The 20,792-nt window shown below is 43.2% G+C and overlaps 1 protein-coding gene across 1 annotated transcript in view; it reads right to left on the bottom strand.

Annotated features, from left to right (window-relative positions):
- The window catches only part of SYN2 (synapsin II), a gene marked incomplete at its 5' end in the record, with an annotated part of 48,238 nt that overhangs the window by 7,843 nt on the left and 19,603 nt on the right, over window positions 1-20,792 (bottom strand). Inside the window, 6 exons of the mRNA XM_015560344.1 lie at window positions 888-948; window positions 13,159-13,308; window positions 14,654-14,756; window positions 15,236-15,310; window positions 19,721-19,863; window positions 20,246-20,308. Coding sequence (XP_015415830.1) covers window positions 888-948; window positions 13,159-13,308; window positions 14,654-14,756; window positions 15,236-15,310; window positions 19,721-19,863; window positions 20,246-20,308 — 595 coding nt within the window. The remainder of the gene's footprint in view (window positions 1-887; window positions 949-13,158; window positions 13,309-14,653; window positions 14,757-15,235; window positions 15,311-19,720; window positions 19,864-20,245; window positions 20,309-20,792) is intronic.

Raw genomic sequence — 20,792 nt, 5'->3', positions numbered from 1 at the left:
TTTTTTTTTTTCTAATCTCAGAGCTAATTATTTAATAATAAAAACAAAGGGTACACTGGGATGTAAAATACAAAACACATTCCTAGAATAGCTTCTTCTTTATGTTTCATGTCATCACTGAAAACACAAGAACTCTACAGGCACAGCCAGCATATTCACATACACTCAAACTGCACCAAATTTTAGCAAATGGAGAAAAATGTGGATGGCTTCAGATTCAACGGATGAAGCTATGAAAATTAGACCTTGGAAATCTCTTAAACTTCTATCTAGTCATGCAGAAAGAAAGCAAAAAGCACAGTTCATTGAAGATCCCAAGCACATTCATGGAGGTAAGCAGGGGGTGGGGGTGGTTTAATCTGAGCCTGGACCAGGGGGGAAGGGTGTGTTAAAGGGGAAGGGGAAAAGGAGTGGAGTTGGGTTTTATTTTTGTGGTCTTTGTTTCTCTCCTGTCCATCCCCTAGTCCTATTTCACCCCACATTATGTAATACTTTAAAAAATATATCAAACCACCCAGAAGGTAGAGTCACCCTGGACTTGGGAGAGGCACGATTCTTTTGTACACTGTTTACAAACAGCCCTGGAATCACAAGTTATACAGAGAAACATAAGTGAGCATTACAAGCACGAATAGGGACAGGTAAACAACCAGACAGAGGAGCTGACACTGCATAGGAAAAACACAGTCCAGTCAGCATTGAAAGAATGCAGAAACGGCACCAATGGGAGGGTGAGCTGCTTCCCTCCCCACTTTCCTTTCTTTCCTTATTTGTTTTTGGCTTAAAATTTCCGCTTTGAAAAATTAACTACCAATCACTTTAAGAAGCTTGGACTTGCTTTGGCCCTACTGCAATGCCATTACAGTCGAGAATATACTGTAAACAACCTTGGGGGGCTGGCCGCTGAGGTGGGGTCTTGCTCGAGTCCGGATCCTTAAGTGTTCCACTCTGGAAGACAAAAATGTAAAAGAGATAAAAAGAAAACTCTAAGCAGATTCCAAAGAGAAGCCCTGGGGCTTTGTAGTATGGCTTCAGTGGGATCTGTGGGATCTGGCCCAGAGGCTTCTGCTGTTTCAGAAATAATTTCCAGCCTCTAGGCTGTTGCTGGCACACAGGTGTAGGCAGTCTGGGGCATAGAACTACTCTGATACACAGCGTATCCACCCCTTTTTCATTTCACCCCTTTTTAGATTTATAAGAAGCTCTGAGTCTTCCAACAGCATTTGGTTTCTTCTATGTGATCTGCCTGATGTCCAGCTTCCCCTCATACTCACAGGCCTGGCTTCCTGAAGAAAAGGGAAGGATCAACACCAAACTCCAAAGAGCAGGCTGTGCTTCCGGTGACTCCAGGGACTGAAGAAGTGGTAGTGGTGGTGGGGTGGGGGGAGCAGGGAGGACCTTGGACGAGGTGGACAGCCTCTTTTGGCTCTCTTCTCATGTGGAGTTAACTCCAGGGTGGGATCAGCTCTGGAGCAGACTCGGGGGTCAGAGCCACTCTTTGGGCTGGCTACAACTCCCATAGGAGGGACTTGAAGGAGGGGACAGTTGTTTGCTTTCCAGAACCTTTCTTACCCAAAGGGAAGGAGTATAATGTTCATGCTTGTAAAAGTGCTCAAGGCCAAGCTGTTTTCCTCTCAAACAGCATCGTTACATTTTACCCAACAACATGGCTCCACTCCCATGCTTCCTCTCCTCCCAGCTGTGATTCTGATTATGTCCTAACAGGATCAAAGATGCATGTGACTTCAGTCTGTCTAACATTTGTATGAAAGCGGTGAGCATTTGGAGCTTGAATTCAGCATAGGGGAAATGCTCTATAAAACCGGAGGGATGCCAAGTATGCCGGTGGTGATGTCAGAGAGGGAGCTTCTGAGGCAAGGCTGTGAAATGGGCTGAGTATGTCTTGAGCACCTCCCACTTCCTCTTTTAGTACTCCTCTCCCCTTGTGACATGCCCCCCAGCCCTACTCCCACATTAAAACTGTTTCTCCTCCTGTTCCCCATTTCCCATGGGGCTCCAGTTCTGGCCATCTATCTTCTCTTCTGCCTATTGAAGCCCATTTTCAGCTCTATTGCCAGGAGAGCAGAAGTGTTACCCTTTCTAGTATCATGGTCTTTTAATAACAGCAATGCCTAAAACTGTTGTACTAAGAATTTCAGATAGAAGGAGGTAGGGAGCCTTTGAAATGTCCTTAGTGCCAACACATCAGAGGGCACCCCTTATACCTATAACCCCCAGTTTCTCAAAGATCACAGCAAGAATATCAACACTTCTTTCCCTTTCTTCGAAGCACTCTCATGAGATTTACAAGACTTGGTCTGAGCCCAGGCACTGAAATACCCACACCCAATAAGCTAGCTAGAGAACCACTGCCTCCAGTCAGCCATTAAGACCCATCATGTTTCCCTCAAGGCATCCAAAATTCACCATCTTCTCTTGGCCAACCCTAATCAGGCCTATATCATGTCTTGCTTAGACTACCAAAATAGTCTCCTCATTCTTAGTCTCTTCCCTCTCCAATCTATCTTCTCCATGGCTACTTATCCTTCTAAACTCCTTCCCTAACTCTAAGGCTCTAAATAATTTATAATTAACACTATATATATATGCTAGGTAACATGTACACTTTTATATAGCATTTACCTTAAACTTCACTATAGCTCTATAATATGGATGCTATTATCAACATCCCTAATTTTAGATAAGGAAACTGAGGCACATCTAAGTCAGGTAATTTGCCCAGGGTCATACAGTGGTGGCTAATGCAACTGGACTGTGAGCCCCGACAGTCTGATGCTCACCTTTTCTTTTCATTGCTTACAGAATAACATTCACACTCTTCAGGCTGACATCAGGAACTTTCATCAGCATGGTTGGAATTGACCCTGCTAGCCTTCTCTCTCCCTCATGTCCTAAACACACCGGCTCCCACCAGGCCTGACCCCTCACTGTTTATTCTCTAGTCTAGACCACTCCATAGTGCATGGATGTCTAAGTCAAGTTCTACCCTATCCATGAAATCTCCCCTTCTGACTGCCTCTTTTCGATTTGTCATCTCCTCTCTGAAATCCTATAATAGCATTTAGGAGATTTATACTACTGAAAGGGACATTTGCAGTGCTATCTTGTTACCCTGAAGGCTGGGATGATGCTTCTAAGAAAACTGCCAAATCCTTGACGGCATGGACTATGTGTCTTCTTCTTCTCATGAATTCCCAACAAATGCAGTGTCCCTTTATTCCCCCAAAGAAAAATTGGGATATATGGCCTGATATGGGAGTTCTTTATTAAAAAGTTAAAAGAGCTCTGGCTGCACCATAGCTGGTGTGGCTGTTCGTTGGAGCGCTGTCCCTGTATACTGAAAGCTCACAGGTTCGATCCTGGGTTAGGTACGTACAGGAGGTAACCAATCGATGTTTCTCTTTCACTTCGATGTTTCTCTCTTCCCCTCCCCATCCTTTCCTCTCTCTAAAGAAAACATATCCTCAGGTGAGGATTTAAACAAAAAAAAGCCTTGGCCGGATGGCTCAATTGGTTGGAATGCCATCCTGCACACCAAAAGGTTGATTTGAGGGCTCGATTCCTAGTCAGGGCAAAAACCTAGATTGCAGGTTTGATCCCCGGTCAGGATGCATATAGGAGGCAACCAACTGATGTTTCTCTCTCACATTGATGTTTGCCATCCTCAGGTGAGGATTTAAACAAAAAAAAGCCTTGGCCGGATGGCTCAATTGGTTGGAATGCCATCCTGCACACCAAAAGGTTGATTTGAGGGCTCGATTCCTAGTCAGGGCAAAAACCTAGATTGCAGGTTTGATCCCCGGTCAGGATGCATATAGGAGGCAACCAACTGATGTTTCTCTCTCACACTGATGTTTGCCTCTCTCTCTTTCTCGCTTTCTCTCACTCTCTCCCTTTCTCTCTCTCTCTCTCAAACCAATAAATACATCCTCAAGTGAGAATTTTTTTAAAAGCTCAAATAGAATTTGGAGCCTGGCCAGTGATTTGGAGTGTGGCTCAGTGATTGAGCTTTGACCCATGACCAGGAAATTGCCAATTCGATTCTGGGTCAAGGCACATGTCCAGGAGGGGGCATGCAGGAAGCAGCCGACTGATGTTGATGATGTTTCTCTCTCACCAATGTTTCCATCTCTCCATCTCTCTTCCTCCGTCTCTAAAATCTATAAAAATATATTTAAAGAAATAGAATTGGGAATATTTTTGAATATTCAAGACTATTGTCATTTTACCAACATCATTAAGCACAGGGCCGAGCATATAAGAGGTCCTTAGTAAAAACCTTGTTAAGTAAATGAACATGCAACAACAACTACAATGGAGCAGAATATAAGTCTTTTAAGATAAAAATGTTGGTAAACCCTAGTTGTTAAGCCATATTTTATTTGGAATCAACACTGGTGAGCAGCTCTGAAAATGCTCTGGTTAGGGAATTAAACTTGAGGCCTGCTACAGGTGCCTATATATCAGGCACAGAAGGTAAAGTCCAAACAAGTCTCAAAGCAGCAGTAATTGCTTCCATCAAGACTGTTTAGCCAGCCAAGTTTAGGACACATAAGGCTCAACAGTTCTTTCCTATTAAGATCTCTTCCTTCTCTTAACCTGGCTGCCAACTGGATGAGAAGTCTGGGACCAGGATATGGTGTTTGGAAATGGGAGCACAGGATACCAGAGTTGCTTTTTACCTGGGTTCCTGACTTCTTGCTCAGATGGGGCTAGGTATTAATCCCAGCCCCAACACACACACACACACACACACACACACACACAGACATTTAGGTCTATTTTAAAATTGAGTAGCAGAGTGACTGAGGAATTAGGCTTTTCAGTTAGGAAGACCTTGGGTTAATCTAAACCTGCCAATTACTAACTTTGTGACCTTGGGAAAGTTATTCTGCTCCTCTGCACCTGCCTTTCTTCAAAAGGTTTTTGTGATATAAAGTGAGATTGATTATCTATCTATCTATCTAGATATTTATAAGCACCTGGCCCCAGTAGGTGCTAAATAAAATACAACAGATGCTGGGATGGTAACATTAAGAGGCCTTTTCCTCGGAAGTTCCATTGTTTCCTAGGTCTCACTCCCATGATGGAATCCCTCCTGCAGTGTGCTCCCATTTCAGGGCTTCGGAGAACTTTATTCTGTTGTAATGTTACAAACCTCCCCTGGGCTCCCTGACAAGCCATCAGTGTCATGACCTCGATGCCTGAGAGAGATATTCAGATGAAAAACAGCAAAATTCATATACTTTGTGGAGCCACTAGACTGACTCTTGCCAGCTCCTTTCCAAGGCTGCACTGCTGTGACTGCCAGTGAATTACTGTGGACATTGGACAAGACCATTTGTCCATATGTTTCTCCTCTATGGAGGACCACAGAGCACAAGGGCAGAACCAGGGCCAATGGGCAGAAATTCCAGAAGAGTAGACTTTCACTTATTGGAAGAACTTTCTACAGTAAAAACAGTGCAAGTGGCTGTTTTGGGAAGTGGGCATCTTCATGTAGAAACTAGAGAATTGCCTGACAAAGATGTTGTAGATAATATTCCTTCATTATGAGACAGATTAGATGAACACCACAGTTTCTTCCAATCCTGAGACTCTATGATTCCAGGAGAACCTTTAAAATCTTATATATAAAACTCTAATGGGAGAACTCCAGACTTTTACAGGATGAACTGACAGGAGTAATCATACCATGAAGGCTGGCCCCAGCTCTCCTCAGCCACATCAGTATACAAATAAGATACTCAAAGATGAACTGAACCCAAATTTCCCTTCCCAAAGCTTAAGGGGAAGAGCTCCCAGAGGTAGCCTTTTGGGCTGGAGCCTGGGAATGTGCCTTGGCCACCCTTCTCTGGCGCCTTGGGAGTTCTGTCCTCAGCTCCACCAAGGTTATGGACTGAGGACTTCCCAGGGGCAACGGGAGGCGGGAGGAGAGTCCCCTAGGACTGTCCCATGCCAGGCTGAGACTCTGCCTCCACCCACAAGCCTTCCATCTGCTCGAGCTGAGGGCCTATTCCCTGTGGGGATTGGCTACCATGAGATCTGTCTCCAGTCACCAAGAGCCTCATGGGATGCCAGATTCCAGAGAAGTCTGGCCACTCTGGCGTCACTGCCAAAGTCTGGCCTGTAGCCAGCCCACAGCAGGAACTCATGGCCAGGCTGAGCTGCAGTTTCCCTCAGGAAGTTGGGTTTACTTAAACAGGTAAGAATGTGAAGTGCAACGCTTGTGCCCAGACACACCACAAGAGAAGGGGGAATAAATGGCCTTTTAGCAGCATAAAGAAAACCCCCCAATAACCCTGGGCTTAGAGACTAACAACAAGCTCAGAGGGTGTTGGTTTGTAATAGTGCTTCCAAAAATATGATGCAGCTGGTGGTTCATCAGTGTCTCAAAAAGGGGCGATCGCAAGTCCACTGCTCTTCAGGCTGATAAACTTCACAAGACACTGCAACCAGTTCTGGGTATCTCTTTTAAGGGGGACGCAGGTGAAATAAAATGGGTACATGGAGCAGATAGGATGGTGAGAAGTGTGGAAATGACATCTTTCCTGATGTGAATTTGACGTTACTTAATCTCTGAGTCTCAGTTTCCCAAATAGGCTGATTATAAAGATTAAATGAGATAACTATGAATGCACTGAGGACTAAGTTAATCAAATGTACAAGCTCTGAACAGGGTCAAGGGCTAGCTTGGGTAATAGTGAGTCTCCTGGGACTATAGGTATTTAAGCAGGGTCTGGACAACCTCTGGTCAGAGATGCTATCTAGTTGCAAGCAGATGACTTCTACAGACTCTTCTGGCTCTAGGCTTCCATTAATCCATTAATTCTTTCATGAATTTTTCAGTTCTTTAGGTGTCTGAGAAATGGGACAAGCCCTTCATAGCTGCAGAGGCTTGGGTCCAGAAAGACCCCACGGCTACTGGGCCTGAGCAGACATGTCCTGCAGGCACAGGCTTTGAGTGGTTTGGCAAGGAGAATGTGCAGCTGCACTCCATCAAAGCTGATTGAGCTAATATCCTGCTGTGCTGCATCCACTGGGCTTTAGTGATGAGAGAAGTCAAGGAGAAGATAAGAGTTGGTGAAGCTCAGAGATTCCTTCAGGTTGGGAGGAGAGCAAGGTTTTCCATTATATAGGGTCAAGGGTCAAAAGGCCCAGCTCTATCCATTCTTACCATCCCCTGTACTCTAGTAGGAGCATCAAAAGGGAACAGTGCATGGTATTATAGGGCTAGGAACCAGAATATTAGCTTTCTTGTTATAAGCTGTATGACCTTAGACAAATCATTTGCATTCTCTTTGCTGATATGAAAGAGACAGAAATAGCCAAAACCTTCTTACCTAGGGTTGTGTGACTCAAAATAATGGCTGTACTTTATAAACTGTAAAGTGCTAGCAAAGCAATTATATAAGTTGGCACCATCACTATTATTTAAATAACAATATCAATCCAAAGGAAAGAATCTCTAGTGGTAGGATTTCATGCATCAATGGAGAAGATATTGTTGGGTGGCTTCCTGTCACCTGGTGCACAGTAGTTGAGTGTGTAGGAGATTCTGGGCTAAGCTATACCATGCTCTCTGCATATCACAGACCACATGCCTTGCTCATCTATTCCAGCAGCAAGGTCTCTGAAAATACAGAAAAGTCATTTCAGAAACAGTTAATATTTGCTCTTGAAGTTATTGGAAAGTAAATTAGTGGTCTGATAGAGAAACTAAGCCCATGATGAAGATTTGTGGGTTTTTGTCAAAGACACCTTTAATTTGTCATCCTGTGGCTTTCAACAGACAAGCTGGGAGACAGGAGCTACTATCTGAGGTCCCAGCAGGATGGAAAGCTGAGGAAGGAAAGACATTACGTGACTCAACTCTTGAGAGTTGTTGGCCTGGGTCCAGCTGCCCCCACTAAGGAGGAAGGCCTTGCTCAGCATATCTGAGACAGGAAATTAGGAAAGGGTCTCAGGGTCTGGCCCCAGGAAAGAGGCCAGGCCAAGCTCCTTGCTGGCCACACCACAGAACTATTCTGATCAGCTCCCCCAGGCCCCGCTCTCCCGGTCTAGGACCCTAGGGGGAATGAGGCAGCAGGAAGGAATGTGGTCAGAAGGTTGTAGGTTCAGTCAGAGCAAGGGGAACAGCATGTTTTCAGGGATCTTTCTGGGATCACCTCTGCAGTTGCCAATGCCCACCTTCCTTCCTCTGAAAGGTTATATAAAAGGTGCCCAGGGATGAGCTCCTCTTCCTTCTTTTGTGAGGGGAATGGCTGTTCTGAGGGCAGAGCTCATCTCCTGGATTGGGGCTCTCCCATAATCAGTGGTTTTCTAAGGCCATCAGAAATGTCCCAGGCAGGCAGTCCACGAGACCTATGGGAGCACTGAGGGCCAGGTCACTTGAGGTCAGAATGTCAGCTTCAAGTGATTAAAAATGTCCCTAAAAAGTCAAGACAGCCCCAAAATAGTTTCTCTTAATAGTCTGTTAAGGGATCTAGTCACTAGTGACTTTATCTGAACCTGCCTCGAATCTCCTTAGATTTTCAGTTTATAATCACTGGGGAATAAATTCTCTAAAGCCAGTTCTGCTGTGGGAAGCAGGAAGGCCTTTCATTTGTCCTAAATTTACTTCTTCTAAGCTAAGTGAAGCTCTCTTAATCCCATGGTTTGGATCTGAATTGTGCTCCCTCCCTAACTGCATGGCTGTTCAGACTACAATGAAACAACTTTCTAAGTCTTGATCTCCTTGCACTCAAGAGACCTCATCTTTTCAAGCTTTTGTGGCTGGAAAGACCTAGCTGGAAATGTTTTTGGTATCTCTTTAGACCAGAGAGCCAGTTTAAAAGGATTGGCAGAATGTCCCACCAGAGACCATAGGTTATTAGAGCTCAGTCCTTCATTTCTGAACTCTCAATACTGCCTTTCCCAGGTCTGTGGCTAGCACAGGGCCTGAATCACAGCATCCCAGATCTGGAAGGAGATTTTAAAATTTACCTGCTCCAACAGCCCTAGCCCCTGGACCACACTTTTACAATGTCCCTGCAAGTGGCTTATCCTGCCCCTGTTTGAACATCAGCAATGATGTGACAGTCACATACTATTTCCCAGAGCAGCCAATTCTTCCCCCACTGTTACAGAGTTTACCCCTATCTTCCAGTAGGTAGGTTTGCCTTTTGGCAGCAGTTCTATCTCATGACAGCTATCAGAAAGCAGAAAATATCAAATCATGGGCTCCTTGAGACTATTACTATTCAACTATAGCAACTTTAACTCTAAAAAAATACATTTGCCAAATGCTTCAACCTCCTGGTTTTCTCTCCATTGAGAAGAATGATCCAGGTAGAGTTAGAGTTTATCCTTGGTATACTATGACCTTCAGACTGGTAAAAACATTGCAAGTGTGGTATGAGCAGTTCAGGGTAGGGGAAGAGGTTTGTCTTCCTCCTGGACACCATACATGTATTAATGTTTCCAAAGGCTGAGTCTTAGAATCACTCCTCATAGGTCTAACTCAAAGCCGAATAGAAAGCCCATTAGTGTCTAAATTCCCTGAATTAGCTATTCAGCCCTTTGGCCCTAGAGATTTGATAGAAAAATAAGGGAGCAGTGGAATTGAAAAAAGATTAGCTACATGAAGGCGAGCACTAGGATGCCACCTCTATTGGCATGACCTAAAAGCTCTGCTCTACTTGACGTTCTTTCTCTGATTCCTGGGAATCTCAGGAGCAGCCCACGCCTCTCCAAGGCCTCAGGATGTAAAGCTAAGCTCAGATCCCAGATGATAGGCCTCACGGGGTCAGCGAATATGAGGGTAGATCCGGAGGCTTTGGCCATCTCTGGCCACCAGGTGTCACTGCCACCTTGAGAACTGTCTCTCTAAAACACTAATGTCAATAGGCAGCCCCAGAGCAGGCAGTCAAGCCACGCTGAGACTAAGTTGTCAACAGCTTTGCCACTCACCTCCCTGCTTTCAGAGACACAGCCAGTGCCTCTCATACTCCTGCCTCAATTCCTTTAAACTGGTTATAGCAGCTGGCCTGGGTCCACTTTTATGACTTTGTTTTCTATGATTTACCCATTCTAGGCTATGGGGCTGGCTGACAATAGGCAAGGTGTGCCCTCTATTCCCCTTCCCCACCCACTCCCCAATCACTCCAGCCTCCTTTAGGTACTCTTCTAGAATCAAAGAAATAAAAAAACTCAGGAGCTGCAGGTAAGGATAGAGAGGGAGAAGGAAGGAAGGAAGGAAGGAAGGAAGGAAGGAAGGAAGGAAGGAAGGAAGGGACCTTAACAAGAGTAATTTCAGTGGGATGGTAGAAGTGGAATACTGATAGGAATGGGTTGAAAAGAAAATTTGATATGATAAAGGGAAGATGGTGACTAAGGCAACTCAAGATGTTTATTGTGAAGGGGAACAGAAAAATGGGGCAGTAGCTGGAAGAGAGCAGTAGTTGAGGAAAGTCTTTGTTTTTTATTTTTTAAGTGAGAGATATTTGTGTGTTGATGTAATAATCTTCTGGAAAAGGAGAAATTGAAGATGGAGAACAGAGGGAATACTTGAAAGTAAAATGGTGGGATCCAGATCACCAATAGAGAGTGGGCCTTAGAAGCAGTTTCATGTGGGTAAAGATTCAGGTATGTTGATAGATGTGATAGTGGGAATACAAAGGCAATCTGGTCTGACAGTCTCATGGGCCTGAATTCATGATGACTGAAATGTGACCAATGGAAAGGTGCTATTATCAAGGAGAAATAGGAGGTGGAAATATGACCAATAGTCATGACTTCAAGCCCAAGTTTCAACTTTTGCCAAGTATGGCATACTGTTGGTTGTCTTCTGTCTTTTGGGTGGCCTGGGTGAAGGCAAAAGGTTCAGAGGAAGCTAACAGAGAATACAAGACACCATCCAACAAATGGTGATGACCTCTGTAAATTTAGTCATGATTTCAATTTAGGATATAAATAACTCTTGGACACAAACTGTATCTCATTCATCACTATCGCCCTAACTCTATTAACTAATTTTAAGTATAAACTTTGGGCTAGGCCTGTGCTAGTCGGTAGTAACACAGATGAATGAGGCATGGCCTTAGCTCACAAAGGGCTGGAAGCATTTGAGAATTTATTTGCTAATTTAATTTAATTATGTATATAATAAAGACTTTGTCCTTACCCAAAGAGAGATTTGGCCTTTGTCCCCCATTCCTGAGAGGTAACCTATAAACTCTTAGAATTTCCTGAGTGATAGGAGTATCTTTGTTATTCATGGTGGGGGCCCCCTTAGATCACACCTTATAGTGTATAATACTGAGGTCACTATGATGGGTTCCTTGGGCCACATGATATTAACTTGACCTCCAGGAAGCGGGGAATTGGAGTTTGAGGTCAGATCTACCAGACGATTGATCAGTCAATGTCTATGAAATGAGACCCCAAAAAAACTCTGAACACCAAAGCTCAGGTGAGCTTCCCTGGTTGGGAATCTGTCCTGTGTTATAGTCACATATGGATGCCAGGAGGCTAATGCATCCTAAAGACAACTGAACTTTTGTGTTTAGAACCCTCCCAGACTCCATCCTATGCATCTTCCCTTGGCTTATTTTTTATTTGTATCCTTTCCCATAATACACCTGTAAGTATAATAGCTTTCAATAAGTTCTGTAAATCCTTCCAAAGAATTGTCAAATCTGAGGGTGGTTTGGGGGAATCTCTGAACTTTCTGTTGGTGTCAGGAGTGAAGGCAGTCTTGTGGAGGACTGTGCCTTCAGACTTTGCAGTTAGGGTGACTCCATGTTTCATGTGATCTTAGAATTCAAAGGGATCTAGAGATCATGTAATTCAGCTCCATTCTATAGGCGAGAAAAGAGAGGTCTAGGGATGGGAAGTTACCCAAGGTCACATAATGGTACGACAGAGTGAGACTAGCCCCTGAGTGTCCTAAGTCCCAGCATGGTATGCTTTCCACAATATTCTGTTGTCGCTTCAAATGTGAGGCTGAGCAAAGAAAAGCTTATCCCTGAGCCAGATTGGCTTTGCTACAAGCGATGTTTGCAGTAACCCCTATATTTAGGGAAGCTCATTCCTTACTAGGTTTTCTGCCTTGACTGATGAATTACTCCTTAAAATATTTAAGCTGCAACATTAATGTTTATAGAGTAAGGGGCTTATACCAAAAAAGAACTATTGCTTTCTGTGAGATAGAAACAATTTTTTGTGGATTTTCTCTTTGTTACTGAACGTTTATGCTTCAGAGATTATTTTCATATAATCTAAATTTTATTGCTAGAAGAGATCATGGCAATGTTTTTGTTCAACCCTCATTTTACAGGCAAAGATGCTAAGGAACAGAAATAGGAAGAAATCTATCCAAGATCAATTTATAATTCAGTGGCAAGGACAGGTTAAACTCAGGTAACAATAGGGACCTTTATTGAGTGCTTTGATGTACTATGACATATTTTAAGTGTTCTACTTCATTTGATTCTCATAACAATCCTAGGAGATAGGTGCTATTGTTCAGTTCTCCTGAGCAAGAGATAAAAATGGCCAAGGTCGCAAACCTAATAAATGGAGGGTCCAGGATACAAAGTTGGGTAGTTCTTGCTTCAAAGTCTACAATCTAAGTCACTACTATGTTCTACTTCCCTGTTTGAAATAAAATTTGAAAGAAAAATTTCTGAGAGATTTTCATTTACAAATGATAAAACCTGAACCCTAAATAGGATAGTAACTTCCCCTCAATGTCACATAGCTAGGGAAGAGCTAGACTAGGACTCAGATTTTGGATTAAGAGTTCTTACTACTTTGTTATACAAAAGTTCAGTGGAGAGAAGAGTTTGGGGATATCTTTGAAAAGTGAGGTATCTCCTAGATGGGACTAAAGATCCTTGGGCCCAGGGGTCTTTGCCTTCCTTTGGACCATTCTAGAACCATAGAGCCTGAAGTTCCACAACAACTTCAATGTGTACTTCCCACTAGACCTGCAGAGGGGAGGGAAGAGAAAGGAAGGAAGGAAGAGAAGATTCCATATATCCTATTCAGGCATATAGGTATCTGACCTCTGTTCCATCCTAGAGCCACCATAGTCTAGAGCAGTGGGCTTGGGAATGGTTCTTGGCTTTCTTGTGTCTCTTCCCAGCTGCTTACCTGTGGCTGCTGGGTGGTTAAGGGTCTCTGAGGAGATAGGACAGGGGTCCTAGACAGCAGCTGGTTCATCTTGCTGATGACTAGTTCGGTGATGAGTTGTTTGTCCTCCACCTGGTATTCCCCAATTAGCGGCATACTGCAGTCCATGACCTGGTAGAAGACAAGGCCCAGGTTAGAAAAGGGTCTGGAGACATTAAAGGCCTGGTACAGTATTTCAGAGTAAGTAGGACTTAAGCCAGCAGAAATAGGTTGGGAATAAAGCTGGTGTTGTTCTCTTCAGCTAAAAGCATGTTCCTTTGCAGAAAGAGGACCTTTGTCCCATCTTCCTTCAAACTTCTGCCATGGGCATCCGCCAATATTCACCCAGGCCAGTGCTCAATGAGACTGAAACGTTGGTTACTGAAGGTAGTGAGTGGAGAGAGGTAGAGAGCCAGATAGAGTATAGACCAGAAGGGCTCAGAAGTTTGCAAGCGAAGGGACCAGGAACAACTGAAGACCAGTCCCTTAACGCTCCCGTTAGAAGCAGGCAGTTTTCATCTCTGACTTTTCACCCACACAAACTGTATCTCCACAGGTACTCTGACCATTAAATGACTAGACTCCTGCCTTTGCCCATGACCTGGGATGACTTCCCTTTTGCTCCAATCATGATTCTTCCTATATTCAAGGTCCAGATCAATGGTTTCCCACTTTAGGAAGAGCCTGCCTGCCTAGGATCACAGACAATGTATTCCAACTCTCATAAATGATGGAGGATAAAACTGAAGTCCACCCAGAGAGAGGAGGTCTCACTATCTAGAAAGTTACATGTCAAGCAGACCATGGAGTAGCCCACTTTGGGATCCTAACACTAACTCTCTGCAAATACCACCAACTCCGGGTAAGGAGCCTTTCCTGTGTGTTAGAAGACTGGGCAGAAATGTGTGTGAAGGATTCATACTGTCACTGACTTTCCCTTTAATACAAAAAAGGAAGTCAGAAAAGTTGTGTTTGAAGACCAGACTGAGTAAAGTGTCTCCATGGCGCAGAGAGATGCTAAGAAGAATCTCCTGCATCCAGGAGACCTGATTTCTAGCCCAGGTTGAGACAATAATTCACTCTGTGGCCTTGGGCACAAGTTCATGATATGAGACCTCAGTTTTTCTCACCTGCAAAGTGAGCAGATTAGATTGAATGATTCTTTCTGAGACCAAGAATGGTAAAAAACACTACATTCTTTCCAGAGGAATGATACTTGGCTAGGAACCCAGGAACCCAGATCTAGTATCTCTTACCCATAGTGTGGGTCAGCCAAGCTGGTTGAAAGCAATAACTCCCCATTGGTGAAGGTGTGTTGCTATGCACATCCACTGGTTGTGTCATGTGGGAACCTTCCCATGGCCAGGAGAGTCTAACCTAAATGGAGTCTGGGCCATTCACATAGTCATCAAACCAAGAGCTGGCTTCCAGCCTTGGGGGTTGTCTCTTACTAAGGTACGCCTTAAGTCATACTTACCTCAAAAATGTAGTCTCTCCCATCTTTGCCATGCACAGCTTTGACAGCACAGATGTCCAGGCCACCAAACATCTCAGAGCAGGCATCTACCCACAGCTTGTACCTGGAGGAGATGGGAAGGTATCCTGAGGCTGGGTCATTAGCTCACATCCAGCCTGCTTTCTGGTCATACTCTCATTGCTGCCTCAGCTTCGATCACCACCCCTCTCCAGCCCTCCCTCCCTCCACTCCCATTAAGAACATTGCCTTATCTTCTGTGCCCTCCAGCTTTGCTCTCCAGATACCTGTCTTTTCAGGCTCAGAGCAGGCCTCATCAACTCTAGGTGGCCTTTCCTTGGCTATTCCAGCCCACAGTAACTATTCCTTTCTTGGAGCTTCTGTGGTATGACCAGTCTTTATCTCCATAACTTAGCATATAACCTAGTCCTGCCTGATCTTGCTAACTGGCTGCTTTGGCCTTTGTGTTCTATGCATCCAGTCTGATTAGAGGTGCCCTTCGGGCAAGGCCCAATTCTTATAACTCTTCATCTAAAGAAGTCCCGCTCTTGCTGTGCTAAGGACTGGACTCCTTTTTACACTCACCTGTCTGACATGGCGATCTGTTCCAGCATTGCAGAGCCAGTATTTGTCTTCCAGTTTCCTGAGATCGATGTCCTCCTACAACAAGGTCCCGCCAGGATAGGACAGGCAGTAAGCCACCCAAGCAAGAGGAGGGCATAAAATTTTCCATATTTTTAGCTCACCACTGCTTTCCTCATCTGCTTCTCCCACAAACAGCCCAGGGCCCTGTTGCTAAGCCTAGAGCCTGGCTGCCTCTGCCAAACCTCCACCTGCTATGCTCTCCTCCCCTCTATGAGTCCAGCTCACTGCTCTAGCTCCATGGAGCCTTCCTGATCTTTCAGACAGATGAGCGATTGATCTCTTAAGAGCCCCTATAGGACTCTGCCTGTACGTCACTTTCAATCCTATATCTATTTTTAACTTTAGTTATTTGATCTAAGTCTTCTATCCACAAGTCTGTAAGCCACTTACGGGTATATAGTATTGTCTTGCATACTCAGTAACCTATCCACTAAATATCTGGGCTGACTTCATACAGTAGTCCCCTTGATCCACAGTTTAATTTTCCATGGTTTTAGTTACCTGTGGTCAACCAAAGTCTGAAAATATTGAGTGAAAAAATTCAGAAATAAACAGTTCATACGTTTTAAATTGTGCACTGTTCTGAGCAGCATGATAAAATCTAGCACTCTGTCCCACTCAGGATTTAAATCATCTTTTTGTCCAAGTATCCATGCTGCATGTGCTCCCCACCCATTAGTCACTTAGTATCCACCTTGGTTATCAGATCAGCTGTCGTGGTATCACAGTGCTTTTGTTCAAGGAACCCTTATATTACTTACTAATGTCTCATTCATCTCACTTCATCCTATCACATAGGCATTTTATCATCTCACATCATCACAAGAAAGGTGAGTACAGTACAATAAGATATTTTAAAAGAGAGACACGATAATCACATAATCTTTATTGGGATATATTATTATAATTGTTCTATTTTATTATAGTTATTGTTAAACTTTTACTGTGCCTAATTTATAAATTAAATGTTATCATAGTTATGTAGGTATAGGAAAAAAACATAGTATATATAGAGGTTGATACTATTCATGGTTTCAGGGATCCACAGATAAAGGGGGACCAGTGTATATACAAACTGAATTCTATTGATCCTGAAACCTTCTCAGAGTTCTGTGACTATCTCCCAATGGCTTCTGTACTAGCTCACTTATTCATTTATTCAACAATTGGTTTTTGAGAGCCTGCAGTGTTAGTAATATGACTCTGGATAAGTCAGTTAACCTTTTCAGGCTTAAGTTGTTTCATCCATCAAATGGACCGGTTCTCTGCTATGCCGTCTGCACTCTCCATCTATGAGCCTGTGTTAGAGTCAACTAGTCTTGGGCTAAATATGAGGCAGATAACCTGGTTTCTGGTTTTGGATTTGCTCTTGACCGGCTGGGTGATCTTGGGTGAATCACTTCACCTAACTGAGCCTCTGTTATCCATGTGTAAACATAAAGTTGTTTTATCATTTTAAATAAACTGTAACATACCAAAAATATGTATTTTTAATTATTAATCTTTACTCAGATACAGTCAAGAGGATGGGGATGGCCTAGGGGACAGAAAAGTCCTTCTCACGCCACTGATGGGGACCTTCTTATGCTGTCTTTATCACTCACTACTGGTTGGAGATTGGATGTGCGAGTCTCCACTCTGCAGTTTCCATGAGTATCCTCCCTACATATGTGATTTCAAATACTGAGAAACCTAGTACAGCTAGTTTTTCTGAGCCCTGAGATGCAGTGAATTGAGTGATGTGGTAATAACAACTCCTCACACTCCTAGTACTGACTGCTTTCCAAGAGTCTTCCTTCCCAAGCCCCTCACCAGAACCTCATTGCAAGCCCCCTGTTGTGAATAGGCTGGGATTCTTGCTTCCACTTTACAAAGAGATTAAGACTCAGAGGTTGGATGACTTGTCCAAGATTGTATGTCTAGTCAAAGTAGATATAAGATAAAAATCCAGGTCTCTTTATTCCCTCATTGTGCTACATTTACCTCTACACCCCACTCAGAAAAAACAAGCAGCTCACAGTGGAGTGGCTTTAAAAATCTGAGTAGCAATACAAAGACAGATCATATGAAAGTAACACTGTCTTCCTAACACTGGTATTTTACAAGTGTGTCCCTGTGACAGGCTGGGTTCCTCAAGGGCAGAGGCAAAGAGTTATTCATTTCCATGTCCCTAGAACAGGGCCATAGTACATAGTTTCTGATAACAGGTTGTCAGAAACTTTGAATGAGCAATAATAATGTCCCTTACACTTCACACCTTTCTCTAATAACAGGCAACCTGGAGAGATGAGGAGATGATGGGATGGTTGTGGTAGGGGACAGAAGAATTGCTGTAGTGTTGTCTTCTAGTAGGCAAGAGGGGAGGAGAGATTGTGCACAGGTGGAGAGATTGGTTGTGGCTAACACTATAATATAGGTGAAAAGAAAGTCTAATAACAGGCAACCTGGGGCGTGTGGGAACAAAGGGGACACCGAGACTCGCAGGACTTCTGACCTCCACGAAAGGACCCAAATTATTGCCTGGTGAGAGTGGGGCAGGAATAGCACCTTCTTTACACCGAATATGTCTGCCCCTGGATTTCTAGGGTGAGAACTGAGGGAGAAGGAAAGAATTTCAAACTTTATCTTGGCTATTGCCAAGCCAATTCCTTCTTCTGAGAGCAAAGGGATAGCCAAAAGTTTGGGGAAGAAGAGCCAAATAACTGTCTGTCCCCTGCAAATAAAAAAGGAAGTAAATAATTTCTAAAGCTGCTCTGATTGCCCACCATTTATCAATAGTTGGGATTCTCTTATGCTTCATTTAAATTGCTTTTGGAAACCCTAACCCTTAAAAATGTGGTGTGTCTCCTTTTTAAGGATAAAGACACTCTAGCTTCATTGTCAAAAATTTTGTGTTTATTTAGGAGATTTTAACATTAAAGGATAGGAAATCTGCTTTCTTATTGGCTGAATATATCAATTTTCTGCTTTAGATAGTATTGTTACAATGGTATTTTAAATTATCTCTCCTTACATTGTGCATAATTTTAAAGCAACCCTAAATTCCTTTCTGAAGCAGAAAGACTACAAGTAAAAATTATAAACTTTCAAAAAGTAGGAATACAGTCAATAAAGGAAAAAAGAAATTCGATGCCTCAATTCTCTATAAGAGTTGTTCCCTGAATACTTATTGGGTGCCCACTACGCACCTACTGCTGCATAAGACAGTGGTTCTGCAGAGGTGATTCTAACATTTCTGCTCAGAGAGATCAGAGGAGAGTGATTCAAATCACATATGAGAAAAGGGCTACACTATAGCTATGAGAAGGAAGTACAGGGAAAGGGCTCCTGACTATTCCAGGGGAGGGAAGTAGAAATACTAAAAAGGGAACGAAGGAAGAGAAATGGAAATGATGGATAAAGGAAAGGGAAGTTATTCAAACCTGAAGTCTGCTGAAGACATGAGTAGCAAAGATCAAATTCATATACTATAATGTTCTGTCTTTGTAAAAAAACAAACAAAAACAACTACCTAATTTTTTTTTCTAAAAATGGGAGATTAAGATTGCCAAAACTGGAATTATAACCCATTTGCATTCTTATGTACTAGTATATTATGGAAGACTTGATAGTCTTGAAATCTTTTCTTTTTCTAAATTCTAATAGTGGAAACCTTTAACTTTCCATTTAGCAAATGGACACAGTTATGTAGAAAAGTCATCATTCTCATAACAACTAGGCTTTTAATGGCTCGATAGTGTTTCTAAGGCTATATATTTACATCAGGAGTTTCTTAACTTTTTCTGTGCTCTGGCAGCCTGGTGAAGCATGTGGAGTCCTTTTAATTATAAAATATAAGATGTGTAAATGTATAAAATAAAGTACACAGGACAATAAAAAATTCAATTATTTAAAGTAATTATCAAAATAGTTACCAAAATATTAAACAAACAAATCTGTGATTAGTAAAAATGTTTTTTTATAAATAACAAATATATTTACAGGGGTAAATGTAGTGGCAGGTCCAATAACTACCATGATTCTTTAGTAGTGATAACAGTAATTGTATTTAGAGATATCTGTCACAACTGTATAAAAATACAAGAACCTCTGTGATTACCTGTAGTGACAAAGTCACTCATGCTACTGCTGCTACTATAGCCTGTTGTCTTCGTTCATAACTAGGGAAAATGCTCAATTTCATTTAAAGGCAAATAAAAATAAATATTAATGTTATTTCTCATCTTAGTTCATGGACCCCCACTCCTCCCTGACTTGAAAGGAACCCAGGCTAAGACTCCCTGATTTAATGGCACCCTCTCTCTGTTCTTTGCCTTGTGGGCCAGATGAGGTTTAACTGAGTACTGGCTGTTAAGTGGAGGCTCGGATTCTCCTCTGAGTTGTGGAGAAAGTGAAGAGTATCTGCTGGGAACCCACCCCACTCACATGTAAGCCTTGTAATTGTTGCCTATCTTCTGGACCCGGATGTCATACTTGGCGTCAATGAAAGGCTCTGCTGTGGCGTAGGTCTGGGTGAGGGCTACCACGCTAGCAATGTCCTGGAAGTCGTAGTGGTTTTCCACTTTGACCTAATTTTGGAGCAAGGCAGAGAGGGGAAAAAGGAGACATACACATATACACACTGAGAGTCACAAGGATCCAAGGCCTCCAAACCCATCCAGATGTTTCCATTCCAGTTGCAAGCCTGAGTGCCACATCTTAGGAGAGTCCTCTCTCCAGCTTCCCTTCCTAGGCTCAGGAGCTACACTGACTGCAAAAGACCCAATGGACCAAGCAGGTGGCCTACACTCGGCTTGTTGAAAAGGCCTGTTTGGGTAACACTCATGGTTTCAGAGGAGCCAAATCATGGAAGAATTAATCAATAACAGAGGGAGAATAGTCCATAACCGGACTCTCTGAAAAGTACTCTTCTTGGCCTCAATTCCAAAGCACAGCAGGCCCCAGCCTTACCTTGCCCATGCCTGAGTGAGCATGGCCAATCTTCACCACCACAGGGAATGTGGGCAATGTCAGCTGAAAGCAGAGGAGAAAAGAATGAATTGGTCAGAGTGTGCCTGTTTTTCTGTGAAATGTTACAAATATTTTTCTTGGGAACACCCTTGGAAGGGCCTTTTAAAAAACTAGTCCAACCTATGTGCTTTACAAATACAAAAACCGAGGCCCATAGAGTGACAGTAACTTGCTTAAGGTCCCAGCATGTTAATGGCAGATCTATAAGAACTCTGTTTTCCTACTTGGTACTCTACATCTTTAAAACTAATTGTTTCAATCTTCTCTGCATTAGACAAACACAGGGCAGGACTGGAGAATTGGAAAAAATGCATCTTTTTTAAAATATGTTTTTTATTGATTTCAAAGAGAAAGGGGGAGGGAGAGAGAGATATAAACATCAGTTATGACAAGGAATCACTGATCGGCTGCTTCCTGCATGCCCCCTACTGGGGATGGAGCCGGCAACCCTAGCATGTGCCCTTGACCGGAATCGAACAGGTGACCC

This window comes from Myotis davidii, unplaced genomic scaffold, assembly GCF_000327345.1.
Source record: "Myotis davidii unplaced genomic scaffold, ASM32734v1 scaffold73, whole genome shotgun sequence".
Classification (NCBI taxonomy): Eukaryota; Metazoa; Chordata; class Mammalia; order Chiroptera; family Vespertilionidae; genus Myotis; species Myotis davidii.
This window is presented reverse-complemented; position numbering and strand designations above follow the sequence as displayed.